General features: G+C 29.7%; 2 protein-coding genes across 2 annotated transcripts; both read right to left on the bottom strand.

Moving 5' to 3' along the window:
* Positions 1–9,828: 9,828 nt before the first annotated feature.
* On the bottom strand, positions 9,829–13,291 carry LOC105845322 (52 kDa repressor of the inhibitor of the protein kinase). The gene is made up of 2 exons (XM_065789904.1): positions 13,027–13,291; positions 9,829–12,947 (listed from the first exon to the last, which is right to left on the bottom strand). Exon 2 carries the CDS (start codon positions 12,818–12,820, stop codon positions 9,863–9,865), a length of 2,958 nt encoding a protein of 985 aa, XP_065645976.1. The 5' UTR covers positions 12,821–12,947; positions 13,027–13,291; the 3' UTR covers positions 9,829–9,862.
* Positions 13,292–17,453: 4,162 nt separating this feature from the next.
* On the bottom strand, positions 17,454–17,759 carry LOC136076865 (uncharacterized). Its single transcript, XM_065790497.1, has one exon. The coding sequence runs from the start codon at positions 17,757–17,759 to the stop codon at positions 17,454–17,456; it is 306 nt and encodes a 101-aa protein (XP_065646569.1).
* Positions 17,760–23,567: the final 5,808 nt, after the last annotated feature.

Consider the following 23,567-nt stretch of genomic DNA (forward strand, 5'->3'; position numbering starts at 1 on the left):
GTACTTTTGAACTATGATAATTAGCCAACCGCACAGTGTCACGCAACTTTTTTATATTTTTTGGAGAGAGCTTTTGGGTTACGTCTGATATTAACTACAAAAGCTATGTGCAACTTTTTGCCTTGCCAAAAAAATGGGTTCAAAGGTGGGAAAAACTAAATTTCTAAAAATTTTTAAAAAAATCTCAAAAATTTAAGCCCAGATTCCGAGTGAACGAAACATTTTTGAAATTTTTTTTTTTCCCCAACAGGTTTTTTCTATATTCTGATCAATATATAAAAAATTCAAGCAATTTGGAGGAGGTCACTTCCACAGTTTCAGGAATTTGCCTGATTCTTAGAAAAAACGGCTCTTAATTATACCAGTATAAATAGGGTTTTCATAAAAATTGTTGGTGATTATATTGTCTAGTAGTGTAGAAGAGTTATTAGTTATTCTGGTTGGCTTATTTATTGTTGGAATAACATTATGTTGAAGAAGGGTATCTATAAAATATTTAATGTTATTTGAAGCATGTCTCATCAAGTCCAAATTGATGTCTCCGACTATGTATACATGCTTTCGTTCTTTGTTGACTTTAGTTAAAAATGTATTTAAAAGAGTTTTAAACACTTTTAAATTGCCAGCTGGTTTCCTATAAGTAGTATTAACAATTTCAATGCATAATGACTCACAATCTGTTTCATTAATGCATAGGTCATAACGTGGGACATAGTTAATTGAATTGCAAACAAAAATACTTACGCCTCCGCCACAATATTTTTTCCGCAGTTGATGAATTGACGTGTAATTAATTAATTTAAAATGTAAATTTCGTTCATCATATTTGCACCACGTTTCTGTTATGCAAATAATGCTAAACTTGTGTTTTATTTCATCCAAGAGAAGTTTTAAGTTTTCAAAACTTTTATGTAGACTTCTGATGTTAATGTTTAATATAGTAAAATGCTTCTTTATTTTTTTTTTAAATATTGTGCAGATTCCCAAACAGTGTAGTATTTACTTTCAAGACTAAATTTGTCGAAACAATTTGTATCAGTATCATTATCACTTAAAATTATCAAAAAAAAATTTAAATTCATGGCGTTCCTCCATTTAAGATATAAATAAAGATAAATTATTAATTAGAAAAAATTAAAAAAAATATATTACTTATTTAGCCTTCAGATTAAACTCTTTTACTATTAGCTTGTCGTACTCTATAACGGCATATTTAAACATCAAACTTGGTTTTTACATACCTTAAGACTTACCACAAAGTATAGTGATAATCTGATTTACCACGAGAAATCTGATAAACCACGTGATATATCAGATATATGATAATTGGATAATCTGATGTGACGTGGCAATCTTATTTATCACAATGATATGATATTTTTGTTTGTCAGAATTGAAATTTAACTATAAAAACTTTTTGTACTGATGTAATGTTTTTGTATTTGTGCTGAGAGGCTCGTTGATATTATTACAAGTAGTTTGTTTATAGATTTGATACTGATATTTTGATATAGCTTTGATGTTGCTATCAAATACGACAATACAATAATGTGAACATATATCTGTATTCTTCCCATCAAGTTTCTGCATTTTTCAGGTGTTTTAACAAGTATGAATTTATCGCATTGCTTAAAAAACTATACTTTACCAAGAGAAAAGTGTTTTCTTTGTTATGTTATTCACCTCCCCAATGTCGAGACAGCCACTAAAGTCAAGGAGCCTAATCTTTTTTAATGTGGTAACAAACTACTCTCAACTCTTTTAACTCTAAAACACAAACCTTGACGAACCATATACAACTTAATACCAACAATAAATAAGTCAACGAGAATAACTAAGACCACATCGTCATTACTTAATAATATAGTTACTAACAATTTTCAAAACTGTCGTTTAGGAACGAGCATAATCAAAACTGATTTAACAAATCACTTTCCAATATTCTTAATTACTGATAACATTACCTAAAATAATTCCCCCTTGAACTCAACAATTTTAAAGCTACAGATCACTGAAAACTCATTATTGTATTTTCGAACTTTTCAGAAAATATCGATTTGAATCTTATTTTACAGTCCCATAAAGTCAATAATGCTTATGAAATATTTTTAGTACAATTCTGTAAACAGTATGACATAGCATTTTCTGTTTAAAAAATAATTATAAAATCCATGTCTCTTTTAAACCACTGGATGACCAAGGGACTAACTTTATGTTAAATATTTAAGGCATAAAACATATAAAAATGAAATAAACTACTAAAACCATAAAAATTTATTAAGCAAAGTTGTTGTAAAAACCAACAACTTTGCTTAATAAATTTTAATAGTTTTATGGGTTTAAAAATATAATTCAACTAACCATGCGATAATCGAACTAATTAACCACGTATCAGATCCGTTCAATAGTGACTATTTTACCTTTAGTTTTTATTGATCTGTAAAAAGCCTTTGACACTGTTAACCATAAGATACTTATTGAAAAAACTGGAACTTAATGGAGTTTAAAATAATAACTTACTTTGGTTTGAAGATTACCTGGCGAACAGGTCACAATGTATTACTCATAAAAAAATTGAAAAAGAAAAACACATTACATATGGTGTGCCCCAAAGTTCAATCTTAGGACCGTTATTATTTTTATTGTATATAAATGATTTGTACTTAGCATCAAATATTTTAAATGTTATATTGTTTGCAGACGACTCCAATCTTTTTTATTTCAACAAAAACATAAAAGTTCTCTTTAATATATTGAATGAAGAACTATTTAAAATAAACGAGTGGTTTACAAGTAATAGGCTTTCTTTAAATGTAGAAAAAACTAAATTTCTTTTAGTCTTCAAACTTAGTAAAGGCTCCTTTAAAATTACGTAATCTTTTAATCAATAAAATATTTAATAAAAGGGAACCAATCGCTAATTTTTTTAGGAGTAATACTAGATGAAAATTTGTCATGGAAACCACATATAGAATACATAGAAAATAAAATCTCAATAAATATTTCCATATTATATAAAACTACACCATATCTAAACACTGCTTCCTTGAAAAAAATCTACTTTTCATTTATTCATAGTTTTATCTCTTACTGTAATATTATATGGGGTAGTGCTAGTTATAGTAAATTTAAAAAAATTTATAATAAGCAAAAACACGCATGCACAACTGTATTTGACGTACACAGAACTTTTTATTGCGAATCTCTTTTAAGGAAGCTTGGTGCCCTAAGTATCTATAAACTCAATATACACCAAGTTCAACAATTCATGTTTAAAATAAAACATGGGCTTTCTCCTATTGTATTTCAGTCTTTCTTTAGTGAAATCTCGCACAGGTATCCTACTAAATTCTTAATTAACAACCTTATTGTACCAAAAGCTAATTTAAAACTAAGTTCTTACTTAGCTACTTTTCATTTTTGTATATAAACTGACAATTTTTTCAATGTAAATGAGGCTCGATGATAAGACAGTTTATGTCTTCTGCCTGCTCCAGCTCTCTTACTTATTAACACGATTTATTTCATTGTAAATTTTAATATATGGCAAATAATAATAAGAAAAAAAAAAAAAAAATTGAGCGCGGTGTTTTCAAAGACGTGGTATGGATTAAACTTGGAACTTCAAGCTAATGATGCAAGCGCTCTATTACTACACTACTACCGCCGTTGAAGATTATGAGGTACAAAAAAAAAATTAAGAAAAATATTTATTCATTATCCGAGTATTGTACAATATTGAATGAATGATGGACTTCCAATAATATTTGTTGTAAAACATTTTTTTAAATTACTTTCTATACTTAATCAATTTAAGAATTTTTTAGATAAGAAAAAAAAGCTCATACAACAGTAGCCGTGGCGCAGTTGGTAGAGTTATGACACTCTATGAGAGTAGCTAACATCGAACCTCTCTAATGAGAGGTTCGATGTTAGCTCTGGCTAAACTATCTTGCGACACCGATATGAAAGAAGGCGTGCACTTCCTGGTTAAATGCTTTTTCACGGTACTCTGTGATAGATCAAGTTTACTCTTTTTTTAAAAGTCCTTAATGTCTTATTTAAAAACCATTTTAATATAGTATTACCAGCGGTGTGCTCTGGATTTTTAAATGTTTGAGTTTTGACACTTACCTGCATTTTGCAAGCTCCAAACTTTTGTATGTTTATGCTTATATCTAAAAATAATGCAAAGATTTGGAGTGATTGGAGCTTGGGAACAAAAAAACCCTAATTTTTGGGCCCACCCAGCCCTTAACGTCGGAGCAACAAGTTTATAAAATATTTTCTTTACAATTTTTTTCTAAATTTATATTCATCAACAAATTTCAAATTTCATGCAATAATCTCTTATTTTTCAAAAACTATGACCATATAAAGTTTTAACCCCCCCAATTTGAGGGGGCTGTAAAAATTGCAGGGTCATAAAAGCTGAACAGTAAGATATTATTGCATGAAGCTTGAAATTTATAGATGAATATGAATTTAGATAAAAATAGTAAAGAAAATATTTTATAAACTCGTAGTTCCCACGTTAAGGGCTGGGTGAGCCCAAAAGTTAGGGTTTTTTTAGTTCCCAAGCTCCAATCACCCCAATTCTTTGCAAAACATTCTTTTTTGATATAAGCATAAACATACAAAAGTTTGGAGTTTGCACAATGCCTGTAAGTGTCAAAACTCAAACATATTAAAATCCAGTGTACTCCACTGATTACTGTAAAATCCCTATAAATGTAACCCTTAAACTTTATGTAACTCGCAGTATTTTTAAATTTCCTTTGAATCCGGTTTTTCATAAAAATCAATAACTCGAGTAAGTTTAACTATTTTTTTTGACTCTCGGTTGCTTAAGAGTTTAAACAATATTTATGGCACGTTAATGTCAAGTTTAGGGGTCTTGTTAAGAAATTTTTTACTAAATCTAAGAAAGATGATGATCCTTGCTTTGGGTTTAAATAAATTTTTCCTTTTAGAAATATAGTTTATTCTGAGAAATATTATTTTTTAAAAAGTACTTTTATCTCATTTGATTGAAAAGATATTGCCTAAAGTTTACCGGGCTGATCAACCAGCCTCAACAGGGTATCAATGGATAAACGATTATGCATGATATAAAACCTAAGCGTAAGTAAGCGTGTCTATAGTTTATAAATATTTTATATTTTGTGTGGTACTTAAAGTGTTTCAAGAAGTCCTCACGATCTTGTGACAAAATAGGGGAGACCGTGGCTAGTTGGCTCGGTTTTTACACTATGAGCTCCGTAGCCCTAACAGTACATTTTTTTGAAAATATTAAAGTGAAGTCTTTAAGAATATAAATTTGGGTAACTTATAAAACTTGCATTCATTCACCAAAAAAAATTCATGGAGCCTTTCCAGGCCCTCAAAAAAAAAAAAAAAAAATTGCGCCAACTCACCACGGGGTAAGTTGGCGCAAACTATAAAAATGATTATTAATGTACTATTAAGTGCAAAATAAATAGAAATTTTTTTACTACTTTGGGCAACAATTTTATCCCAAAAATTAATATTACTTCTAACTGGTACCGAATATAAGTCCGTATAACAGTCAAAACAGTATCCCACTTTATATCTGTGAAAAAGAAACTTAAAAATATTTTATTTTTTTATTTTTTTGTAAGAATAAATTTTTTCAATACTGTTGAAAATTAAAAAAAAAAAAATTAATTTTATAAAAATGTATTTTTTCCATAGTAAATTTATTATTTATTATTATTATTATTCAGTGATCAAATACAAATACAATAATCTATTTATAATTTGATGAAGAGGTGCTACACCAGGCCCCTCTATGCTGACGAACATATGGATACAGACGCTAAAGACAAAGCAGCAGTTGTATCTATAAAGTTACTTTCTTATGTTGTTTTTGAAAGCGTTGATGGATTGAGCGTTCACTGCTTCATTCCATGGGGCGACAGTTCTATTTGAAAAAAAGTTATATCGCTCCTCACAGTTTTTTACTATCTGACATTCTAGTTTATGGTTATGGCCTCTTAGAATATACTTATCTTTACTTTTTGAAATTTTTTGCGGGACGACAAAACTAACAAGCTCGAGTTTACGAGTGATTTTGAATTGCTCGCTAAGATCTGCTCTTTTGCCGCATTCTTCAAGAGTTGTTAAACCGAGCCGTTGGAGTCGATCTTCATAGGTGAGATATTTAATAGTCAATATTGTTTTTGTTGCTCGATGTTGGACTTGCTCGAGAATGGCAATGACTGATTTTAAATGCGGTGACCAGGCTTGTACAGCAAACTCAAGATGGGGGCAAATGTAAGTAAGATACAGAGTGCGCCATGAATAAAAACTGTGACTGCAAAGTGTTTTTTTGAGTCGCCCTAGCATTCTATTTACTGCTGATGCGGCTGACTCTATTTGCGGTCTGACGTTAAGGTCATTCGAGACCATCACACAGAGGTCTCTTTCGACTGCGGTTTCTTTGAGAGGACGACGGGTGCCGTCGACGTTAGACATTGAGTATTTGTACGTTGACTTGTTACACCCGCTCCCAACATGCATTACTTTGCATTTCTCAACGTTGAAATGCAAAAGCCAAATATGTGACCATTCCACTGCTCTGTTAACGTCATCTTAGAGAGTGATGTTGTCCGACTCCTTTTTAAATATCCCTACTATTTTGCTGTCGTCGGCAAACAGTTTCATATGATGAGTAATTCTGTCCGGCAGGTCGTTTACAAAGATTACGAATTACACCAGTTGCAATCGAGCACTTATAGATAAGCGAAAGAGGCTTGGCAAAGGTAGCTAAATATTTACTAAGAACCCTTGGATGTAATCCATCGTAGCCGGTTGATTTTCTTTCATCAAGGTTGTTTAGGCATTTTTGTACTATGTCAATAGAGAAACTTGCTGGATCGATGACACAAACTGCTTCAGTACAACTTTCAAAGCTTGGCATTGAACCTTCGGGCTCTGAAACAAAAACTGATTGAAAATAGTTATTTAACGATGCGCTTATATCGCCGGTATCTGTTGTGATGTTGCTATTGACTGTTTGGAGCGATGTAATGTTGTTACTGACGCTCTGCTTGCTTCTTACATATGCATGTAAGCGTTTAGGGTTGCTTTCGGAATCCCTGACGAGTAGCTCTTCTTCTTCTAACTTTTTTGCAGGCAGTGCGATGCGATATTTTGAAAAATATGTGCGTATCTCGACCTGCATTTATGTACTTGGCCCAAGAGGTGCGTTTAGCTTTGACTGCCTCAATAAGTTCTGGTGTTACCCATTGCTCCTGTTTTTCTGTAAAGGGAGTGGTAGTTGACGGAATGTGTAGGCTAGTGGCTTCATTATAAACGTTTGCTAGAAGCTGGTACTCATCGCTTACATTTAGTCCAGTGAATACTGTTTCCCATTCAACAGCTTCATTATGTGCGGATATTGCTGCGTAGTTTGCTCGACTCCAAATGAGTTGAGGTTTTAGCGCAAAGTAGGCGAGTTGTTGAGGCATGCAATAGCAAATTGACCTTCGATGAAGCAGTGTGCTTGGCCAATTGGAGTGTTACCAAGAGAATCGCCTTGTTTAATGAAGAATACACGGTCTGGCTCATTTGTTATATTAATATCGAGTGTGCTAGTCTCATTTGTTATATTAATATCGAGTGTGCTAGTAGGCTCAACGTGTCGACTACAACGGTAGGTTGGGAATGTGATAAGCTGAGTTAAGTGACATTCATTAAGGCACTTCTAGAACCTGATATCGCCTTGACGCTCACCTCTCACGTGAGCAACAGTTGCAATGCCGCCGTTATCTTCGAAAGACTCATAAGATGTATGGCTAAAATTGAAGTCCCCATATAGTAGTATTGCAGAGCAGTTTATATTAGTCAGTATCTGTTGAGCGGTAGTGATCGATGTGATACACTGAGTAAGAACTTGATCATTTTCGTCGTGTGGACAATATAAGCAGCCGAGGAAAAATGATTCTTGAACAAGTTTTATTTTTTGCCAGATGCTATGAGCCAACTTTTTCGCAAATGCTATGAGCCAACTTACTCCGTGAAAATTTTGCCAACTTACCCCGAAAGCCTTTTTTTCAATAAACAGTCTATAGATCCTGAAAAAAGGCAACTTTGAAAAAAAGTCTGACTGGATATAGTAAACCAATTGTGATTGGAACTTTTACAAGTATACAAATATTTTTTTGTAAAGTAAAAAGGAAGCGATGTTCCAAAAGTTACGTTTTTGTCCAAAAAACGCAAAAAATTCTAATATCTCCTATGCGCATGCGCGAATCCTGACAATACTATAGTGAATGATGAAATAATCAATTAGGAAGGTTCTGTGTAATTTTTGTCACTTTCTGATGAAAGGCTCTGAAGATAAACGCAGTTCGTCAACTTACCCCTGCGGCCAACTAGCCCCGGTCTCCCCTACCACTCTGTGAAAAAGCATATAACGTAAGAGTATTTAACTAGGAAATTTATGTCTTTTTCTTTACCAATGTTGCTTGTCTGGCCAGAGTTGGTATAGAACTTTGATTTCATGACTTGGAGCCAAAACTAACCGTTGCGAATTTATACACTTTAATGACGTATGAGAGAAAATTAAATTGCAAGAAATTTAAATTGTTGTCAAATCTGCTTAACTTACCCCTATTAGACTAAATGACACACTAGTTAGGTTTTAAAAAGAACAGAATATCGGATAAAAAGACTAATTATAATTAAAAGTTCTATAATTTGGTTAAATATTAACTCTTTAGAGATGCAGATAAAAATTTCAAAGCAAAGTAATAATATTTTTAACTTTTTTGGTTAAAAATAGAAAAATGCCCATGCATCATACTCAGGGGCGGATCCAGGAAATTTTTTGGGTACATCTGATTTTTCCACGAGCAATTTTTCTCCCCCCCCCCCACACACACAATTCCGGAGTTGGAGGGGAAGGATTAATACACCATATATATACAAAAGGGCCATTCCGAAAAGATCTTCAAGGAGGAGGAGGGGGGGGGAGGAAATAACGTATGTTTTTGCCGAGTTACTTCTAAAAAAAAAAAAGTCATCGTTTACTGACATTTGCTGACTATAGTTAAAAACTTGCCTAACTCAAGTCTAAATTTGCCGACTAATTTTTCAATAAAGTTTTTGTAGGGGGTGGGGGGTTAGACACCGCTCTTCCTAGTGACAACTCTGTATTTATAAAAAAAATACGCAAGGATATTACTAGGACATCTTACCATAGTAAAATCGTATAATTACATAAAATTTAGAAATTTATTTATATTGACAAGTTAGATTATTTATACTCACAAATTAGCTTAATATTTTCACATTCCATTTTTAAATTATAATCTTACACATTTTACACATCTTATATTTTTATCGTAAATAATTATATATTATGTTTATATTGTAACAAACATAAAAAATATAAATATAACAAAATAATTACTTATTATAATAATAAATATTGAATTTTATATAAAGAAATTAGATGCCGCAATCTTAGTTTTACATTTTGCATAGCAAAAGTAAGTTTTAAAATCTTTATTCTATTTAAACTTGTATAATACATAAAACTTCAAAAAATAAAAACGTTTACACTATAATTATTATAACATAGCATTTACAAAGAATGATAACAGCAACAACGATATATCTGAAACCAACGTATGTAACGCGATGTATGCCAATAATTTCTTTATGCCAAATAATGTTTTAAAAAGATTTGTGGCTATGAAAATAGCCGGGTTTTTTTTACCAGTCGCAAATAAAGATGACTTTTTTTGTTCTGTTTTTATTTTTAGTAATTTGTATTTTTTTAAACTTTATATTTTAAAATTTTTTTTAAATATATTTTATATTTATTTCAATTTTATTTAAAAGTTAATCTACGATTAATAGTAGCAAACTTATCAATGACTTTTTTTATATCTATAACTATCTCTGTATGAATATTCATTAATGCTAAACCATTTAGGCGGTCCTGAACCATGGTGCTTCGCATGTAATTTTTTAGGCGCCGAAGCGAAGAAAATGACCGCTCACACTCACATGAAGTTAATGGAAAGGTAGCAAGTAACTTTAGACAAACTTTTATGTTTTCAAAACCAGGAAAATTTATCGCTTTTAAAGTCTCAGAAATATTAGAAGGGATATCTCCTTTAAAATTTAACCAGAAGGCTTCCCTTAAATCAAGCTCACCAGACAAAGCAAGCGGATTCGGTAAATCTGTTCCATAAAAGTCACTGAAAGATATGATGGAGTCTTTCCAACTGGTGTCACGAGAACGTTGCACTACTGAAATCATTTTTCTAGGAACTAGCACAAGTGCTTTATAACATTTTAAGGTAGTATCATCAAACCTTGTGTCTAGTTCAACACTGAGATGGTCTAACAAAGGAATCGTGATAACAAACTTAAAATAATCAGAAATAGATTCAGAAGGTGTATTATCTCTGTTTTTGGAAATAAAGGAAGTTCTTGGCTTTGTTTCGACTACATTAATATTTTGTGCAATTTTTAAAGCCTGTTCATAACACATTTGATGGTGCTGATCAACTACATTTCTAAGTGAAGATACAACATCTTTCAACGCCTGAATAAGATTTAAACCATCATAAATATCATTACTCTTTGACTGCAACATTCGCGTTATGGGAAGAGTTAAGTCAAACACATTTCTTGTTATGCACATAGCAACAATAAAATCAAAACCTGTAATTAGTTTCAGAAGAGACGATGCACTTGAAGATGTTGAGTGATTAAAACTCTTACTGACATTTAAAGACATCTCTTCAAGACAAGAGACCAAAGAAATAAAAAGTTCTTGAAAAGTGTCTAATCCATTTACTTTTTCCACCCAACGTGTCCTGCAAACATCTTTTAACTTTTTTTTAACAGCCGATGGAACAGTACTTTCGATATGCTCCCCTAACTTTTGTTGTCTCGTAGGTGAAAGATTAAAAAAATATGATACTTCTTTAACATGTGTCAGAAGATTCTTAACATATTGTACGTTGCACGAGGCACAAATAGCTAAATTTAGCCTATGGCTATAGCAATGAACAAATGAAGCTTTTTCATTTAGATTTAAAATGCGAGAGGACAATCCTTTGGTATGACCAGCCATTGCTCCAGCACCATCATATGACTGTCCTCGGCAATTCATGATATCTAGAGAAAAATCTGAAATACTTTTTAACAAAATATCAAATAATCCTTCACCAGTAATACCATTTGTGCAATGTAAAAAACTGATAAATTCTTCTCTTATATTAAACTTTGAATCAACAAATCGTATAACTAATGATAGCTGTTCTTTATTTGAACTGTCAGAAGCTTCATCAGCAATAATAGAAAAATATTTAGAATTTTTAATTTCTGCTATTATTGTGTCAGTAATAACTTCTCCACAACACCTTACTAACTGATTTTGTGATGTCTTAGATATATAAGATGCATTTCGTTGATGATATTTAAGATGATCTTCAAGAACTTTATCACCAGCTTTAACACGAAAATGTAACAATTCAATAAAATTACCTACAGTATGATTAGAAAACTCACCATTTTCAGGATGAAACTCCGAATCATCTCTATGGCCTCGTAAAGAAAGACCAAGACGTCCACAGAGAATAATTGTTTCAATAATAGGTTGTAATAACTGTCGGTTTTTAGAAATCTGTGATTGAACTATTTTTTGAGATGTAATATCTATTGATTCTGTTTTACAAGACCAAATGGACGACATTGAAAATAAAACTTCAGCAGTTTTTACATGTAAGCTTTTATTTCTGCAGACAGACCTATCATTGGTTTTGCCAAATGCATGTATCTGAAAGTAACGAGAAGCTTCATTCCAGCGATCAAAAGGCTTACTAAATAATCTTTCGACTAAACTACATTCAGATGGAAAATTGCACCCAAAAAGTACACATGGCAAGCAGAAGGCTCCATCAAATATTTTCGAATATGTGAGCCATGGAAATTTTTCCATCCACATAAATTGAAAACTTCGCCCATTCAGATTTTTAGGAAAAGAATATGTTTTACAAGGTACAAAAACAGATTTAACTAAATGTTGAAGTTCAGAATTATTTAAGGTTTTTGCAACATTTGAATAACTAGTATAGTTAGAAACCAAATAACCAATATCATAATTATTGGACGGTAAAGTAAATGATTCACAACATGTAATTTTACTAAATTTTGATAATGATAATGGTGGTTGAGTAGAGACTTCCATTGGTTTCCTTTTTATATTATCCAATAAAAGACTACTATCTTGATGTTTGGCCTCGAAATAAAATTTTATTTTAGTCTGCGACATTTTGGTGCTTTCATTTGAAATTTTTCGTTTTAAGTTTTCTTTTATTATCACAGGGGTATAATGGTTGTGTTGGAAAGGAGCAGAAAAATCATATAAAACACCTTCATAACAAAAAAGGAGATAAAAAGACTCAATATTGTTTAAAGAGGTTATACGAGGTACAATAGTAGAGCTGAATAAAGTTTTAAATTTATGTAGACCAAAATCTGGATATAAACATTCTATTTTCTTATTGCAAACACTTGATAATGCAATAATACAAAGGAAAGAAGACCAGTTTTCATTGTTACAATTATTAATAGCTTCTTCTTGAACTAAATCTATACTTTTTTTTCCTGAATCCAAAGAATTTAGTGATACTGATAAAGGAAGAATGTTATCAAAGCATAGAAAAGAGCTAGTATTATTAACAAAAGCATTATGAAAAGTTGGATGATTAGAATAAAATTCGGCATTTAAGAATAATTCAATTGAGGTCTGTAATCTTAAATCATTAGCCATGCAGTTATTTCCAGTTAGACACAAGGAGATAGAACTGTACAGACAGTTTCCAGTTGATTGAGACCTGAGATATACATAAAATATAATAATTAATGTATTTATATGAAAAATTTATAAATATTTTTAACTAGCTAGCAGTCAATATAACATTACAATTAACCAAATAGTTATTTAGAAAATTATGGAACCTGAACAAACATCTTTACCTTAAAACAACAAAATTGCCATTATGTTTTTCTTTAAAACTTTTTGGAAGATAGATTTCAAAAATTTTAAGAGTTTTTTCTGCTTTGCAAGAGTCGACAATAATAATATCTTTACAAGAACTAATATTTTTTTCTAACATATCTTTCAAAGAAATCAATTTTGTTTTATCATTTTGTAACATAATGTTTTTAATTTCTTGATTGATTGACATTTTAAATTAATACTCGGACAGACAAATTAATGCTTGAACATTTAAAATTAAACAAATTTTGAATATTTTGAATTATTCGTATGTATATTAGGGTGTATGTGTTAGGGTACGTCCGACAGTGTTTTTTTTATAAAAAAAACAGAATATTTAAAATTATAAATAATGAAAACTAAATTGAATATAAAGATAAATAATATAATGAAATAATACTGGGTACGTCTATTGATGTATTTTATCACTTATAGAATATTATTATTACTTTTACCTCCTGATGATTGCAAAACAATAGATTTCGTCAAAAATTTATTAAGGGTGTTATGAATTAGGTTCGTCCAAAAATTGTTATAAGTAAAGAAAATTTTCAATTATTATTTTAACAAGCTAAATAAAAATTTAAAAAGATTTTTAATTATATATTAAAATAAAATTGGGTACGTCTATTGATCTGTTTAGGTATATATTATTTATCAAGAATTGCTTAAACCTCCGGTTAAGATACTTTTATAAACGTTTTAAAAATCGCTTTAAACAAGAACCATTGGTATTTTTATTTCACAATTGCCCGTAAATGTAAAACGCAAGCGTAGTACTTAAATCTTATTGAGTTGACAGTTCAGCAAAAAAGATATATACTTTTTTAAAATTCAAGTAATAATCGCATATAGTATAATTTATATTTTTGATATTTTTGGGTACGTCTTAAGACGTATTAGACGTACCCTAGATCCGCCCCTGATTAGTATATTTTAAAATGCATAAATTATTAAATCATGGATGAAGTAAGTTATTATAAAAAACAAATTTGTTTAGTTTTAGTGGATTAAAAATATCTTTTATTTGATAAATATTGGATCAATAAAGTATACCAGAAAAATGAATTTTTATGCTCAAAAGATTAAGTGTATTAAATTGTTTTTAAAATCTAAACTTTCAACAATAAAAAAAAAATTCAATATTAATTTATAAAAATTTCTTATTATGTTTTGAGTTAGTTTAATAGTAGAAATAGTGGTTCTTAAAGTAATCATAAGACTCGGATTCTCGTTAAAATGCATCCTTATCAAATTTGTTTAAAAAAACCTGCGAAAAGAGTACACTTATTAAAGTAAATATTGCAATCCAAATCAATACTCAAAATTTATTTTGAAGAGAACTGTGATTTATTGTGAAAAATTAAATATAAAATTGTAAATAAACAAATACTTAAAATTATATTAACTGTTATATAGGGGAGAGTGGGGAGAAATGGTCCACCATTTTTACTTTTTTACAAAAAGTTGCATTAAAACATAGATAACAACAACTCAGAGATGTTTGTTATATTTCTCAAAAGAGTAACCATTTATTTCAAAATATAGTCTATAAAAAAAATAAAAATTATCATACACAAGAATATAAAATAAAAAACATCACTCCAATATGGGGAGAAATGGACCACCTGTGGGGAGAAATGGACCACCTGTGGAAGACACAAGAAGTTTTAAAGAAATTAATAAAAAAAATTTTTTTTAAAGATAAATCAAGTGAGATATATCTTTCTGTTCTTTTTTTACTTTTGGAATTTACTGGTGGCGGCAAAATTGTTTTAATTTATCCTATTCTGACTATCCCAATATACTGTCGGCTAAAAAAACTTGTCAACTGTTTTCCCACTCTTTCGCAAAAAAGAAATTTCAATAACACCATCCTCATCTTCTTCTTTTATAACATTACCATCTAAATATTTTGTTTTCTTTCCTACCTCAAACTCACACAAAACATAGTCGTTAACATTCACACTTTCGACATCAACCATTCTGACATCAATACTTTCATCACTACTGTCGCTACTGTCACTAATACTATCTGACATATCATCAGTCATGTCAGTATCAAATAGATTCTTGTTTACATTGGATTTAATGCACTGCTTTAATTTTATTTCCTCCATCATCGGTGATGATGTCGCGTTCATACATTTTCCACGTTTTTTCCCTCTGTTGGTTTGCTTGCGAGGAGCAGCTTTAGGATAGCCTACAAATATTTCAGGCGAAGCAAACATTTTTAATGAAGCTGCATCCAAAGATACTGTATGGACCAACACATTAATTGATGCGTTCCTTGTGAAACTATCGCCCTATCGCCCCATCTCTGTTCTCTCCACATTTTCGAAAATCCTAGAAAAAATTATGTTCAACAGATTATACAAATACTTTCATGATAATGATCTACTTTACATTAATCAATTTGGTTTCAAGAAAGATAACTCAACGGAACATGCTATTATCCAATTTGTACGTGAAATCTCAAAATCATTTGAAAAATCACAATATACACTAGGAATTTTTATTCACCTATCAAAAGCTTTTGATACGGTCGATCACCATATTTTGATTCATAAACTCAAATACTACGGAATAAAAAATAAAATTTTAAAATGGTTTAAAAGTTATCTATCTAATCGAAAACAGTTTGTATTATTTAACAATGATTATCAATCCACTTTTCTTAATACTTGTGGATTTCCACAAGGTTCAATTGTTGGACCTCTCCTTTTTTTAATTTATATAAATGACTTAAATAAAGCTTCAAAACTAATGAGCATTATGTATGCAGATGATACAAACCTATTCCTTTCTAACTATGATATCGCTGAACTTTTTAAAACAATGAACGAAGAACTCAGACATATATCTGATTGGTTTAAGTGTAATAAGTTAACCTTAAATATTAATAAAACAAAATGGGTTTTATTTCATTTGATTACAAAAAAAAGATTTCTCCCTACAAATTTACCTCAAATTTTTATCGATCAAAAGGAAATCAAAAGAGATTCTGTTACAAAATTTTTAGGTGTTTATCTTGATGAAAATATTACTTGGAATCACCATATTGATTATATAAGCACAAAATTTTCTAAAAACATGGAGATCCTATATAAATTACGAATCTATCTCAATATGAAAGTCTTAATACAACTTTATTACTCATTTATACATAGTTATTTAAATTATGCCAATATTGCTTGGGGAAGTACTGAAAAAAGTAAGTTGCAACGTCTTTATCTCCGTCAGAAACGCGCAATCCGTATAATCAATTTTGCAAATCGCTTCTCTCATTCGAAGCATTATTTTATGGAAATGAGAATTTTGAATATATACGAGTTAAATGTATTTAATACTTTATGTTTTGTATATATGTGGATAAATAACTTATCCGTAGCCGTTTTCAAAGATCTTTTTTCTCTTAAACCAATCAGTAAATATACTTTGAGAAATAATAACTTTTTAAATGAACCTTTTTGTCAAACAAACTTTAACCAATTTTGTATTACCTATCGAGCGCCACACCTTTGGAATAAACTTGTTTTGCCGAATTTTAATTTCGAAGTACCTATTACTTTTTGCCTTTTTAAAAAAAAACTGAAAAATCTCATTCTTTCATTAGATAATAATTTGAGTTATTATTAGTAGTAAAAGTTAAAAATATTTTTTGGTCTACTTTTTTATTGTTTATATACATGTTTACGTTTATAGAATTTTATTCCTACTAATTTTATTTATTGTTCATACACTTTTTACTTTTTAACTTCCACATTGGTTTACTCTTGTATACAATTCTGATGACAAGATCATCTTGATCTTTCTTCAGATCAGATTATTTACCTTGTAGTTTTGTAAAAGTTTATTAACTTTTTTTTTATCTTATCTTTGTTAAATGCTTATTTGAGGTTCTGATGACAAGATCCTTGTGATCTTCTTTCAGATACCTTGTTTATATTTGTTATTTTTTTATCATTGTAAGTTTATATTATTATTTTTACTATTTTTTATTTTAAGCTGTACAACGATTAACAAATGTAAACCAAAAAAAAAAAAAAAAAAAAAAAAACTGCGTCGCAAGATACTTCTTGACAAACAAATTAATTGACGTGTCCGCTTGTGTAGTTGCATCAGGAACAAAAAGAGTGTCAGTGTTTGGTGATGATGAGCTACAATGTGCCCTTGCTCTTGCAATGTCTATGTCTGATAATTCTGGTTCTGCAACCATAGGCCTGTCTGTAACGTCCGAAGGCAGAAATTCTTCATCAGAAAATGTGTTTTAATCTAGAGGCCACACACCACTAGTTTTGAAACCAGACAAAATATTTTGTTTTGTAGAAGCCTTGAGAAAAGCTGTGCCTCCAAGCTCCACCAGCTGGTAAATGAACAGAGTTTTCCCACCATGTTTTATTTGCTAAGAGTCAGCAAGATTATTGAAGGCGGTATTCATTGGTCCAAATACGGCACGGTCTAGTGGCTGTAACTTATGGCTTGTATGAGGTGGTAGGGTAATAATAGGAATGTTATTACTTTTAGCTAATTCTAGGGCAGCATATGAAAGATGACTTTCATGCTTGTCTAATATTAGTATCACAGGGTAGTTTTCAGTTGGCCTAACATATTTTATAAAATGGCGTATGACTTGAAGAGAACTGTCACTGGTCATCCAACCAGAAGGATGGGCAAGTCCAAAAGAGCCTTCTGGTGATCCATTTAACATGAAGTTAATAAATTGCTTTCTTGGAAAAATAAAGAGGTGGTAAAGTATTGCAGTGGCTGAAACAATGCAAAACAGCACAAATAAAAACAAACTTTACGTAAACGAAAAGACAACACAAAAACTAAAAAATGAAAATGCAAACACAAAAACTTCTAAAAAATAAAAAAAATAATAATAATTTTTTGTTATTTTCGGCGAAAAAAAAGGTGTAGAAAAGTTGGTAGTACAAATCGATGTTCGAATTTTCTTTTGTTAGTTTTTTCAATTGTTAATTTTGAGTATTTACTTTTTAATATGTTTCTTTGTTTATTATATGACATGTTTTTTTTTAATCTTCATTTTTTTTTTGATATTTTCAAATTCTTTATTTTAACAATTGACAATTAACTCAGTTTTTTATTTTCTTTTTTTTTTATTAGGTTATGTAAAGATTTGTGTTGCATGCGTACGAAGAATACGTGATATTTACCAAATTACCGATGCCCCTTAGTATTGTTTCAACAGCCATCATAAGATGACATTTAATTTTAAATTTAGAGAAACAAGTTTAATTTTTTTAGTTGATTAGGGCGTCAAATTTTGCTAACATTGATCAATTTGAGGCGATTGTTTAAGCAAAGATATTATTTTTTAAAAAACTATAAAAAAAACTTTTGCAAAGAAAAAATGTTTTCCTAATTCTTTCTTTCTATAAGTTAAATGTTAACATATGAGGCTATTGATTAATTGCATTAAGACTTTTTTGCTTCTCCACAACTTATTGCATTATATATTGCTGAACATGTTATTGATATTGCTTTTTTTTTTTTTAGGTGTTTTGGAAATATATAAACTTAGAGACAAATTTCGAGAAAATCTACAACTTAAATATACTAAATTTTTAAAATATCTGCTGAATTAAAAATTGAAATGTGACTGACTGCCATGTTATTATTTAAGGGCTAGATTGTGACACTAGTCTTTTTTAGTAATATGGCTTATCATATTTATCCATATATATTATATACCATTATTATGCGTTATAAATGCGTTATAAAAAAAATTAGGAGAAATGCCTCAGCGGCAAACGCGGCAGCGGCAAATGCGGTAGTGGTGTAGTGGTAAAGTGCTCGCTTCATAAGCGAGAGGTTCCGAGTTCGATCCCCACCACGTCCCTGGTAGTACCGCGCTCAACTTGTTTCTCCTCGCAGCGGTCTTGTTCGTCAAGGTTCGTGTTTCGGAGCTATAGAGTTGAGAGAGGGTTATAACCACTAATAAGTAGCCTCCTCATCTGTAGTGGCCTTCTCGGCCTTGAGGAGGTGAATAACAAAAAAAAAAAAAAAAAAAAAAAAAAAAAAAAGTCGTCATTCTTATATAATACATGGAATATGAAAACCTTTTCAGCAGATTTATGTCTTCATTTTTTAGCAGAATTATGTTTAATGTCCTTTTTTCGATATTTTGAAAGCGTAACGTATTAATGTTATATATTTTGCAAAATTTTACTCTAAATGAATCCAAGTCTATTTATTGATAATAGTAGGAGCGCGTGTGATGTCTGAGGTTGTCCCGTCAGTTAATTAAATAAAGAATTTTGAGAACCACCTTATTGTATGTTTTGACGCTTAATTTAACTGTTAAAAAGAGGATTCTAACCTCTTTTTTTTGCATATTTTTATTACCAAAATTATGAATAAGGGATCGTCCATAAAGTACGTACGCTCGGAGGGGAAGATGGGTTTGCAAATGGTGTATATGAGATGGAGGAGGTGGGGGGAGGGGGGGGGAGGGAGCAATGAGTAAATTATAGAAATAAGGAGACACTAAATTTAAAAAAAAATGTCATAAAATGTTGGGTGGGTGGGTTAAAAGCGGAGGTACTTCTAGCAAAGCAGAGGGAACTCAAAAAAGCGTATGGCAAAATGCGGGGAAGGGAAGGTTGGAACAAAAGCGTTCGCACTTTATGAACAACCCTTAAGTGTAAGTGAATAAGTAATACCAAAAATATGAATAAAATAATGATTTTTAGATTAGTTCTTAAGTGCCAATTTAAAAATTTTCAAAGCTAAAAAATTTTCAAAAAGTGCAGTTAAGTAGTTTGGCTTTAGACACGTCCATTAATTTATCATGTAGATAAATTTAAAAATTTTTAAAAATGTATTTTAAACGCATATATTTATTTAAAAAAAGCTATTAAAAAAATAAAATATTCTTTAAATTGTGACTAATTAATGTAAATTATATTTGTAATGTAAATAATGTAAATTAGTTTTTTATTCTCAAATAAATGAAATTTAAATGAATGCAAATTTACTTATTTTCTTCCTCTTTTCTTTTTTCTTCCATAAATGATTTTAAGCAAAAAATATTTTACTTTCAGAAATGTTGGAAATTCGATTTAAAAATCGAATTTTTTTGAGCGCCTAAAATATTCCTTAAAGGCGGGAAATTTTGGACGTTTTACCAAAGGTACCTATACAAAACCCATTTAAAGAATTTTATTACCTTGATATAAGAAGACATTATTGAAAGCAAAGTATACACCTTGATTTTTTTAATTATTATTATTGAAGTTTCTACATAGAAGAAAAAAATTTTGATCATTTTTAACTATAACGATAATTCAGTATAATATAATAAAACTTTTTAAAGAATTTAATTTTATATAAAATTAATCAAATAAATTAAATTAAAAAAACTTAAATTGGCGGGAAATTTTTAGAAGATTTGAAAATTTACAATGAAAATATAGCTAAATCATTATGTAAATAAAGCTAAATCAAATGATTTTTAAGGTGCTTCACCATCAAATAAAAATCAAATGATTTTTAAGGTGTCTCACGAAAAAAAATACATATCTAAGCTCAAAAACATAAACTTTCTTTATTATTTTGGGTAACTATGGTTGTTTATTTAAAAATTAAATTTTATAGAAACGTTGCTAAGGGGCAATTTTCTTGAAGTAATTTTTGTAATTTTTTTTTTTTTATTCATTCATTCAACCAAAAATTGAAAAGTTACAAGTTTTTTATAATTTAACAAAATTAGGTTAGGTGTTGCTCATATAGTTAAAAACTAGTCATTGGGGTGACACCTAAATAAAATAAACAAACAAACAAAAAAAAAATTAACAGCAATAATAATAAATAAAAGCATGCGTAAACTTAATTAATTAAAAAATAACCCAGTGGGCACGGTACGTTTTTATAACGTTTTTAAAACGTTTTTTAGACGTTTTTATAAGGTTAAAACCTAATAAAAACGTCCAAAGAACGTTTTAAAAACGTACTGTGCCCACTGGGAATAATAATAATCACGATAAAGCTATAATAAGTTAAATAATAAGACAAAAAAAATATGAAAACACTCATGAACAATAGCAAACAAAAACACTCAATAACAACAGCAAACAAAAACACTCGATAACAACAGCAAACAAAACACTCGATAACAACAGCAAACAAAAACACTCAATTACATTAGCAAACAAAAACACTCATTAACAACAGCAAACAAAAACACTCAATAACAACAGCAAACAAAAACACACACATACAACTCAATAACAAATGAAAGGGCAAAACACAAAAACTACAAAGCGAAAATGCAAGCACAAGAACTTCTACAAAACAAAATTAAGAACTTCTACAAAAAAAAATAAAAACATTCTTTTGTTATTTATAGCGAAAAAAGAAAGGTGAAGAAAATTTAGTAAAATAGAAAAACAGAGAGCAACAATAAAAATTATTAGCAACAAACGCACAAATAATAACAAGCTTTTCACAAACAAATAGGCAAACACAAAAGCTACAAAATGATAGCAAAAACTACAAAACGAAAATGCAAACACAAAAACTTTTACAAAAAAAAATAAAATGATCTTTTGTTATTTTTGACGTAAAAAAAAGTGTAGAAAAATTGGTAGCGATTTATTTTTACGTTTTAATCAGTTCTTTCTAATATTATTTCGAACTATTTTTGAACTTTTTTCTTGTAAATTAGTACTTTCCTTTTAATTTTTTTGTTTTGTTTTTATTTTATTAAATCTGTTTATTCTTTAATTTTTTTATTCATTTTCGTGTTTTATTATTCTTCAATCTTTTAATTCGTTTATACCTTTCAATAATTTGCTTATTTTACTTCATTTTTAACTAAATTTTTTTATTCTTCAAAAAAATTTCCTTCGCCTTTCCTTTTCTCTTTTTTTCCTTTTCACCGTTAAATAAACGCTTCCGCCATTTGAGATGTCATTACATAGAATCCTGTACTTATTAACTGAAACAAATATTTTTAGCCTAGTGGCTAGTACAACCAATTATAAATTAATTTTTATTTTCATTTTTTGAAAAAATAAAAAAATCACTTTTTCTACTCACAGTTTCTCAAATATTTTAAGATGTTGCCAAAACAATTTGAAATTTTTATCACATTGAACACATGGAACTTTTTCCAAAAAATTTTAAAATTAATATGACTTCAATGTGAACCTCAATCAAACATCACATCTACTTGAATTTAATTAATTTTTTTAATTTTTATTGTAGAGAAGTATTATGTAATCTTAATTAATAAACTTTTCTTGAAAGTAGTTGTTATAATCTTATTAACTTGAAGTAGAGAGGCAAGTTGGGCAAATAAAAAATCTCGATGACTGCGCATTGCATGACAAAACATCTAATAAATGAAATGATTTTCTATCTAATGAATAAAATGATCACTCTAACTACTTAATGAATTAAGTAGTTAGAGTAATTTATAAAGTTAAAGAATTAAGTAGTTAGAAATTTTTATCTGCATCTCTAAAGAGTTAATATTTAACCAAATTATAGGACTTTTAATTATAATTAGTCTTTTTATCCGATATTCTGTTCTTTTTAAAACCTAACTAGTGTGTCACTTAGTCTAATAGGGTTAAGTTAAGCAGATTTGACAACAATTTAAATTTCTTGCTATTTAATTTTCTCTCTTACATCATTAAAGTGTATAAATTCGAAACGGTTAGTTTTGGCTCCAAATCATGAAATCAAGGTTCAATACCAACTCAGGCTAGACAAGCAACATTGGTAAGGAAAAAGGCATAAATTTCCTAGTTAAATGCTCTTACGTTATATGCTTTTTCACAGAGTGGTAGGGGAGACCGGGGCTAGTTGGCCGCAGGGGTAAGTTGACGAACTGCGTTTATCTTCAGAGCCTTTCATCAGAAAGTGACAAAAATTACACAGAACCTTCCTAAATGATCATTTCATCATTCACTATAGTATTGTCAGGATTCGTGCATGCGCATGGGAGATATTAGGGTTTATGCGTTTTTTGGACAAAAACGTAACTTTTGGAACATTGCTTTCTTTTTACTTTACAAGAATAGTTGTATAATTGTAAAAGTTCCAGTCACAATTGGTTTACTATATCCAGTCAGACTTTTTTTCAAAGTTACCGTTTTTCATGATCTATAGACTGTTTATTGAAAAAAAGGCTTTCTGGGTTGACAAAATTTTCACGGGGTAAGTTGGCTCATTTACTATGGAAAAAATAATATATTTATAAAATTATTATTATTTTTTTTTTACATTTTAACAGTATTGAAAAAATTTATTCTTACAAAAAAAAAAAAAAAAAAAATATTTTTAAGTTTTTTTTTCACAGATAAAAAGTGTGATACTGTTTTGACTGTTTTACAGACTTATATTTGGTACCAGCTTGAAGTAATTTTAGTTTTTGGGATAAAATTGTTGCCCAAAATAGTAAAAAAAATTTCTACTTATTTTGCACTCAATGGTACATTAATAATCATTTTTATAGTTTGCGCCAATTTACCCCGTGGTGGGGTAA

The sequence above is a fragment of the Hydra vulgaris genome, chromosome 02 (genome assembly GCF_038396675.1).
Source record: "Hydra vulgaris chromosome 02, alternate assembly HydraT2T_AEP".
Taxonomy (NCBI): Eukaryota; Metazoa; Cnidaria; class Hydrozoa; order Anthoathecata; family Hydridae; genus Hydra; species Hydra vulgaris.

Excerpts from the sequence above, each read along its gene's own strand:
- LOC105845322 (XM_065789904.1), bottom strand. The coding sequence starts at position 12,820 with ATGGCTAATGATTTAAGATTACAGACCTCAATTGAATTATTCTTAAAT.
- LOC136076865 (XM_065790497.1), bottom strand. The coding sequence starts at position 17,759 with ATGTTAAATGGATCACCAGAAGGCTCTTTTGGACTTGCCCATCCTTCT.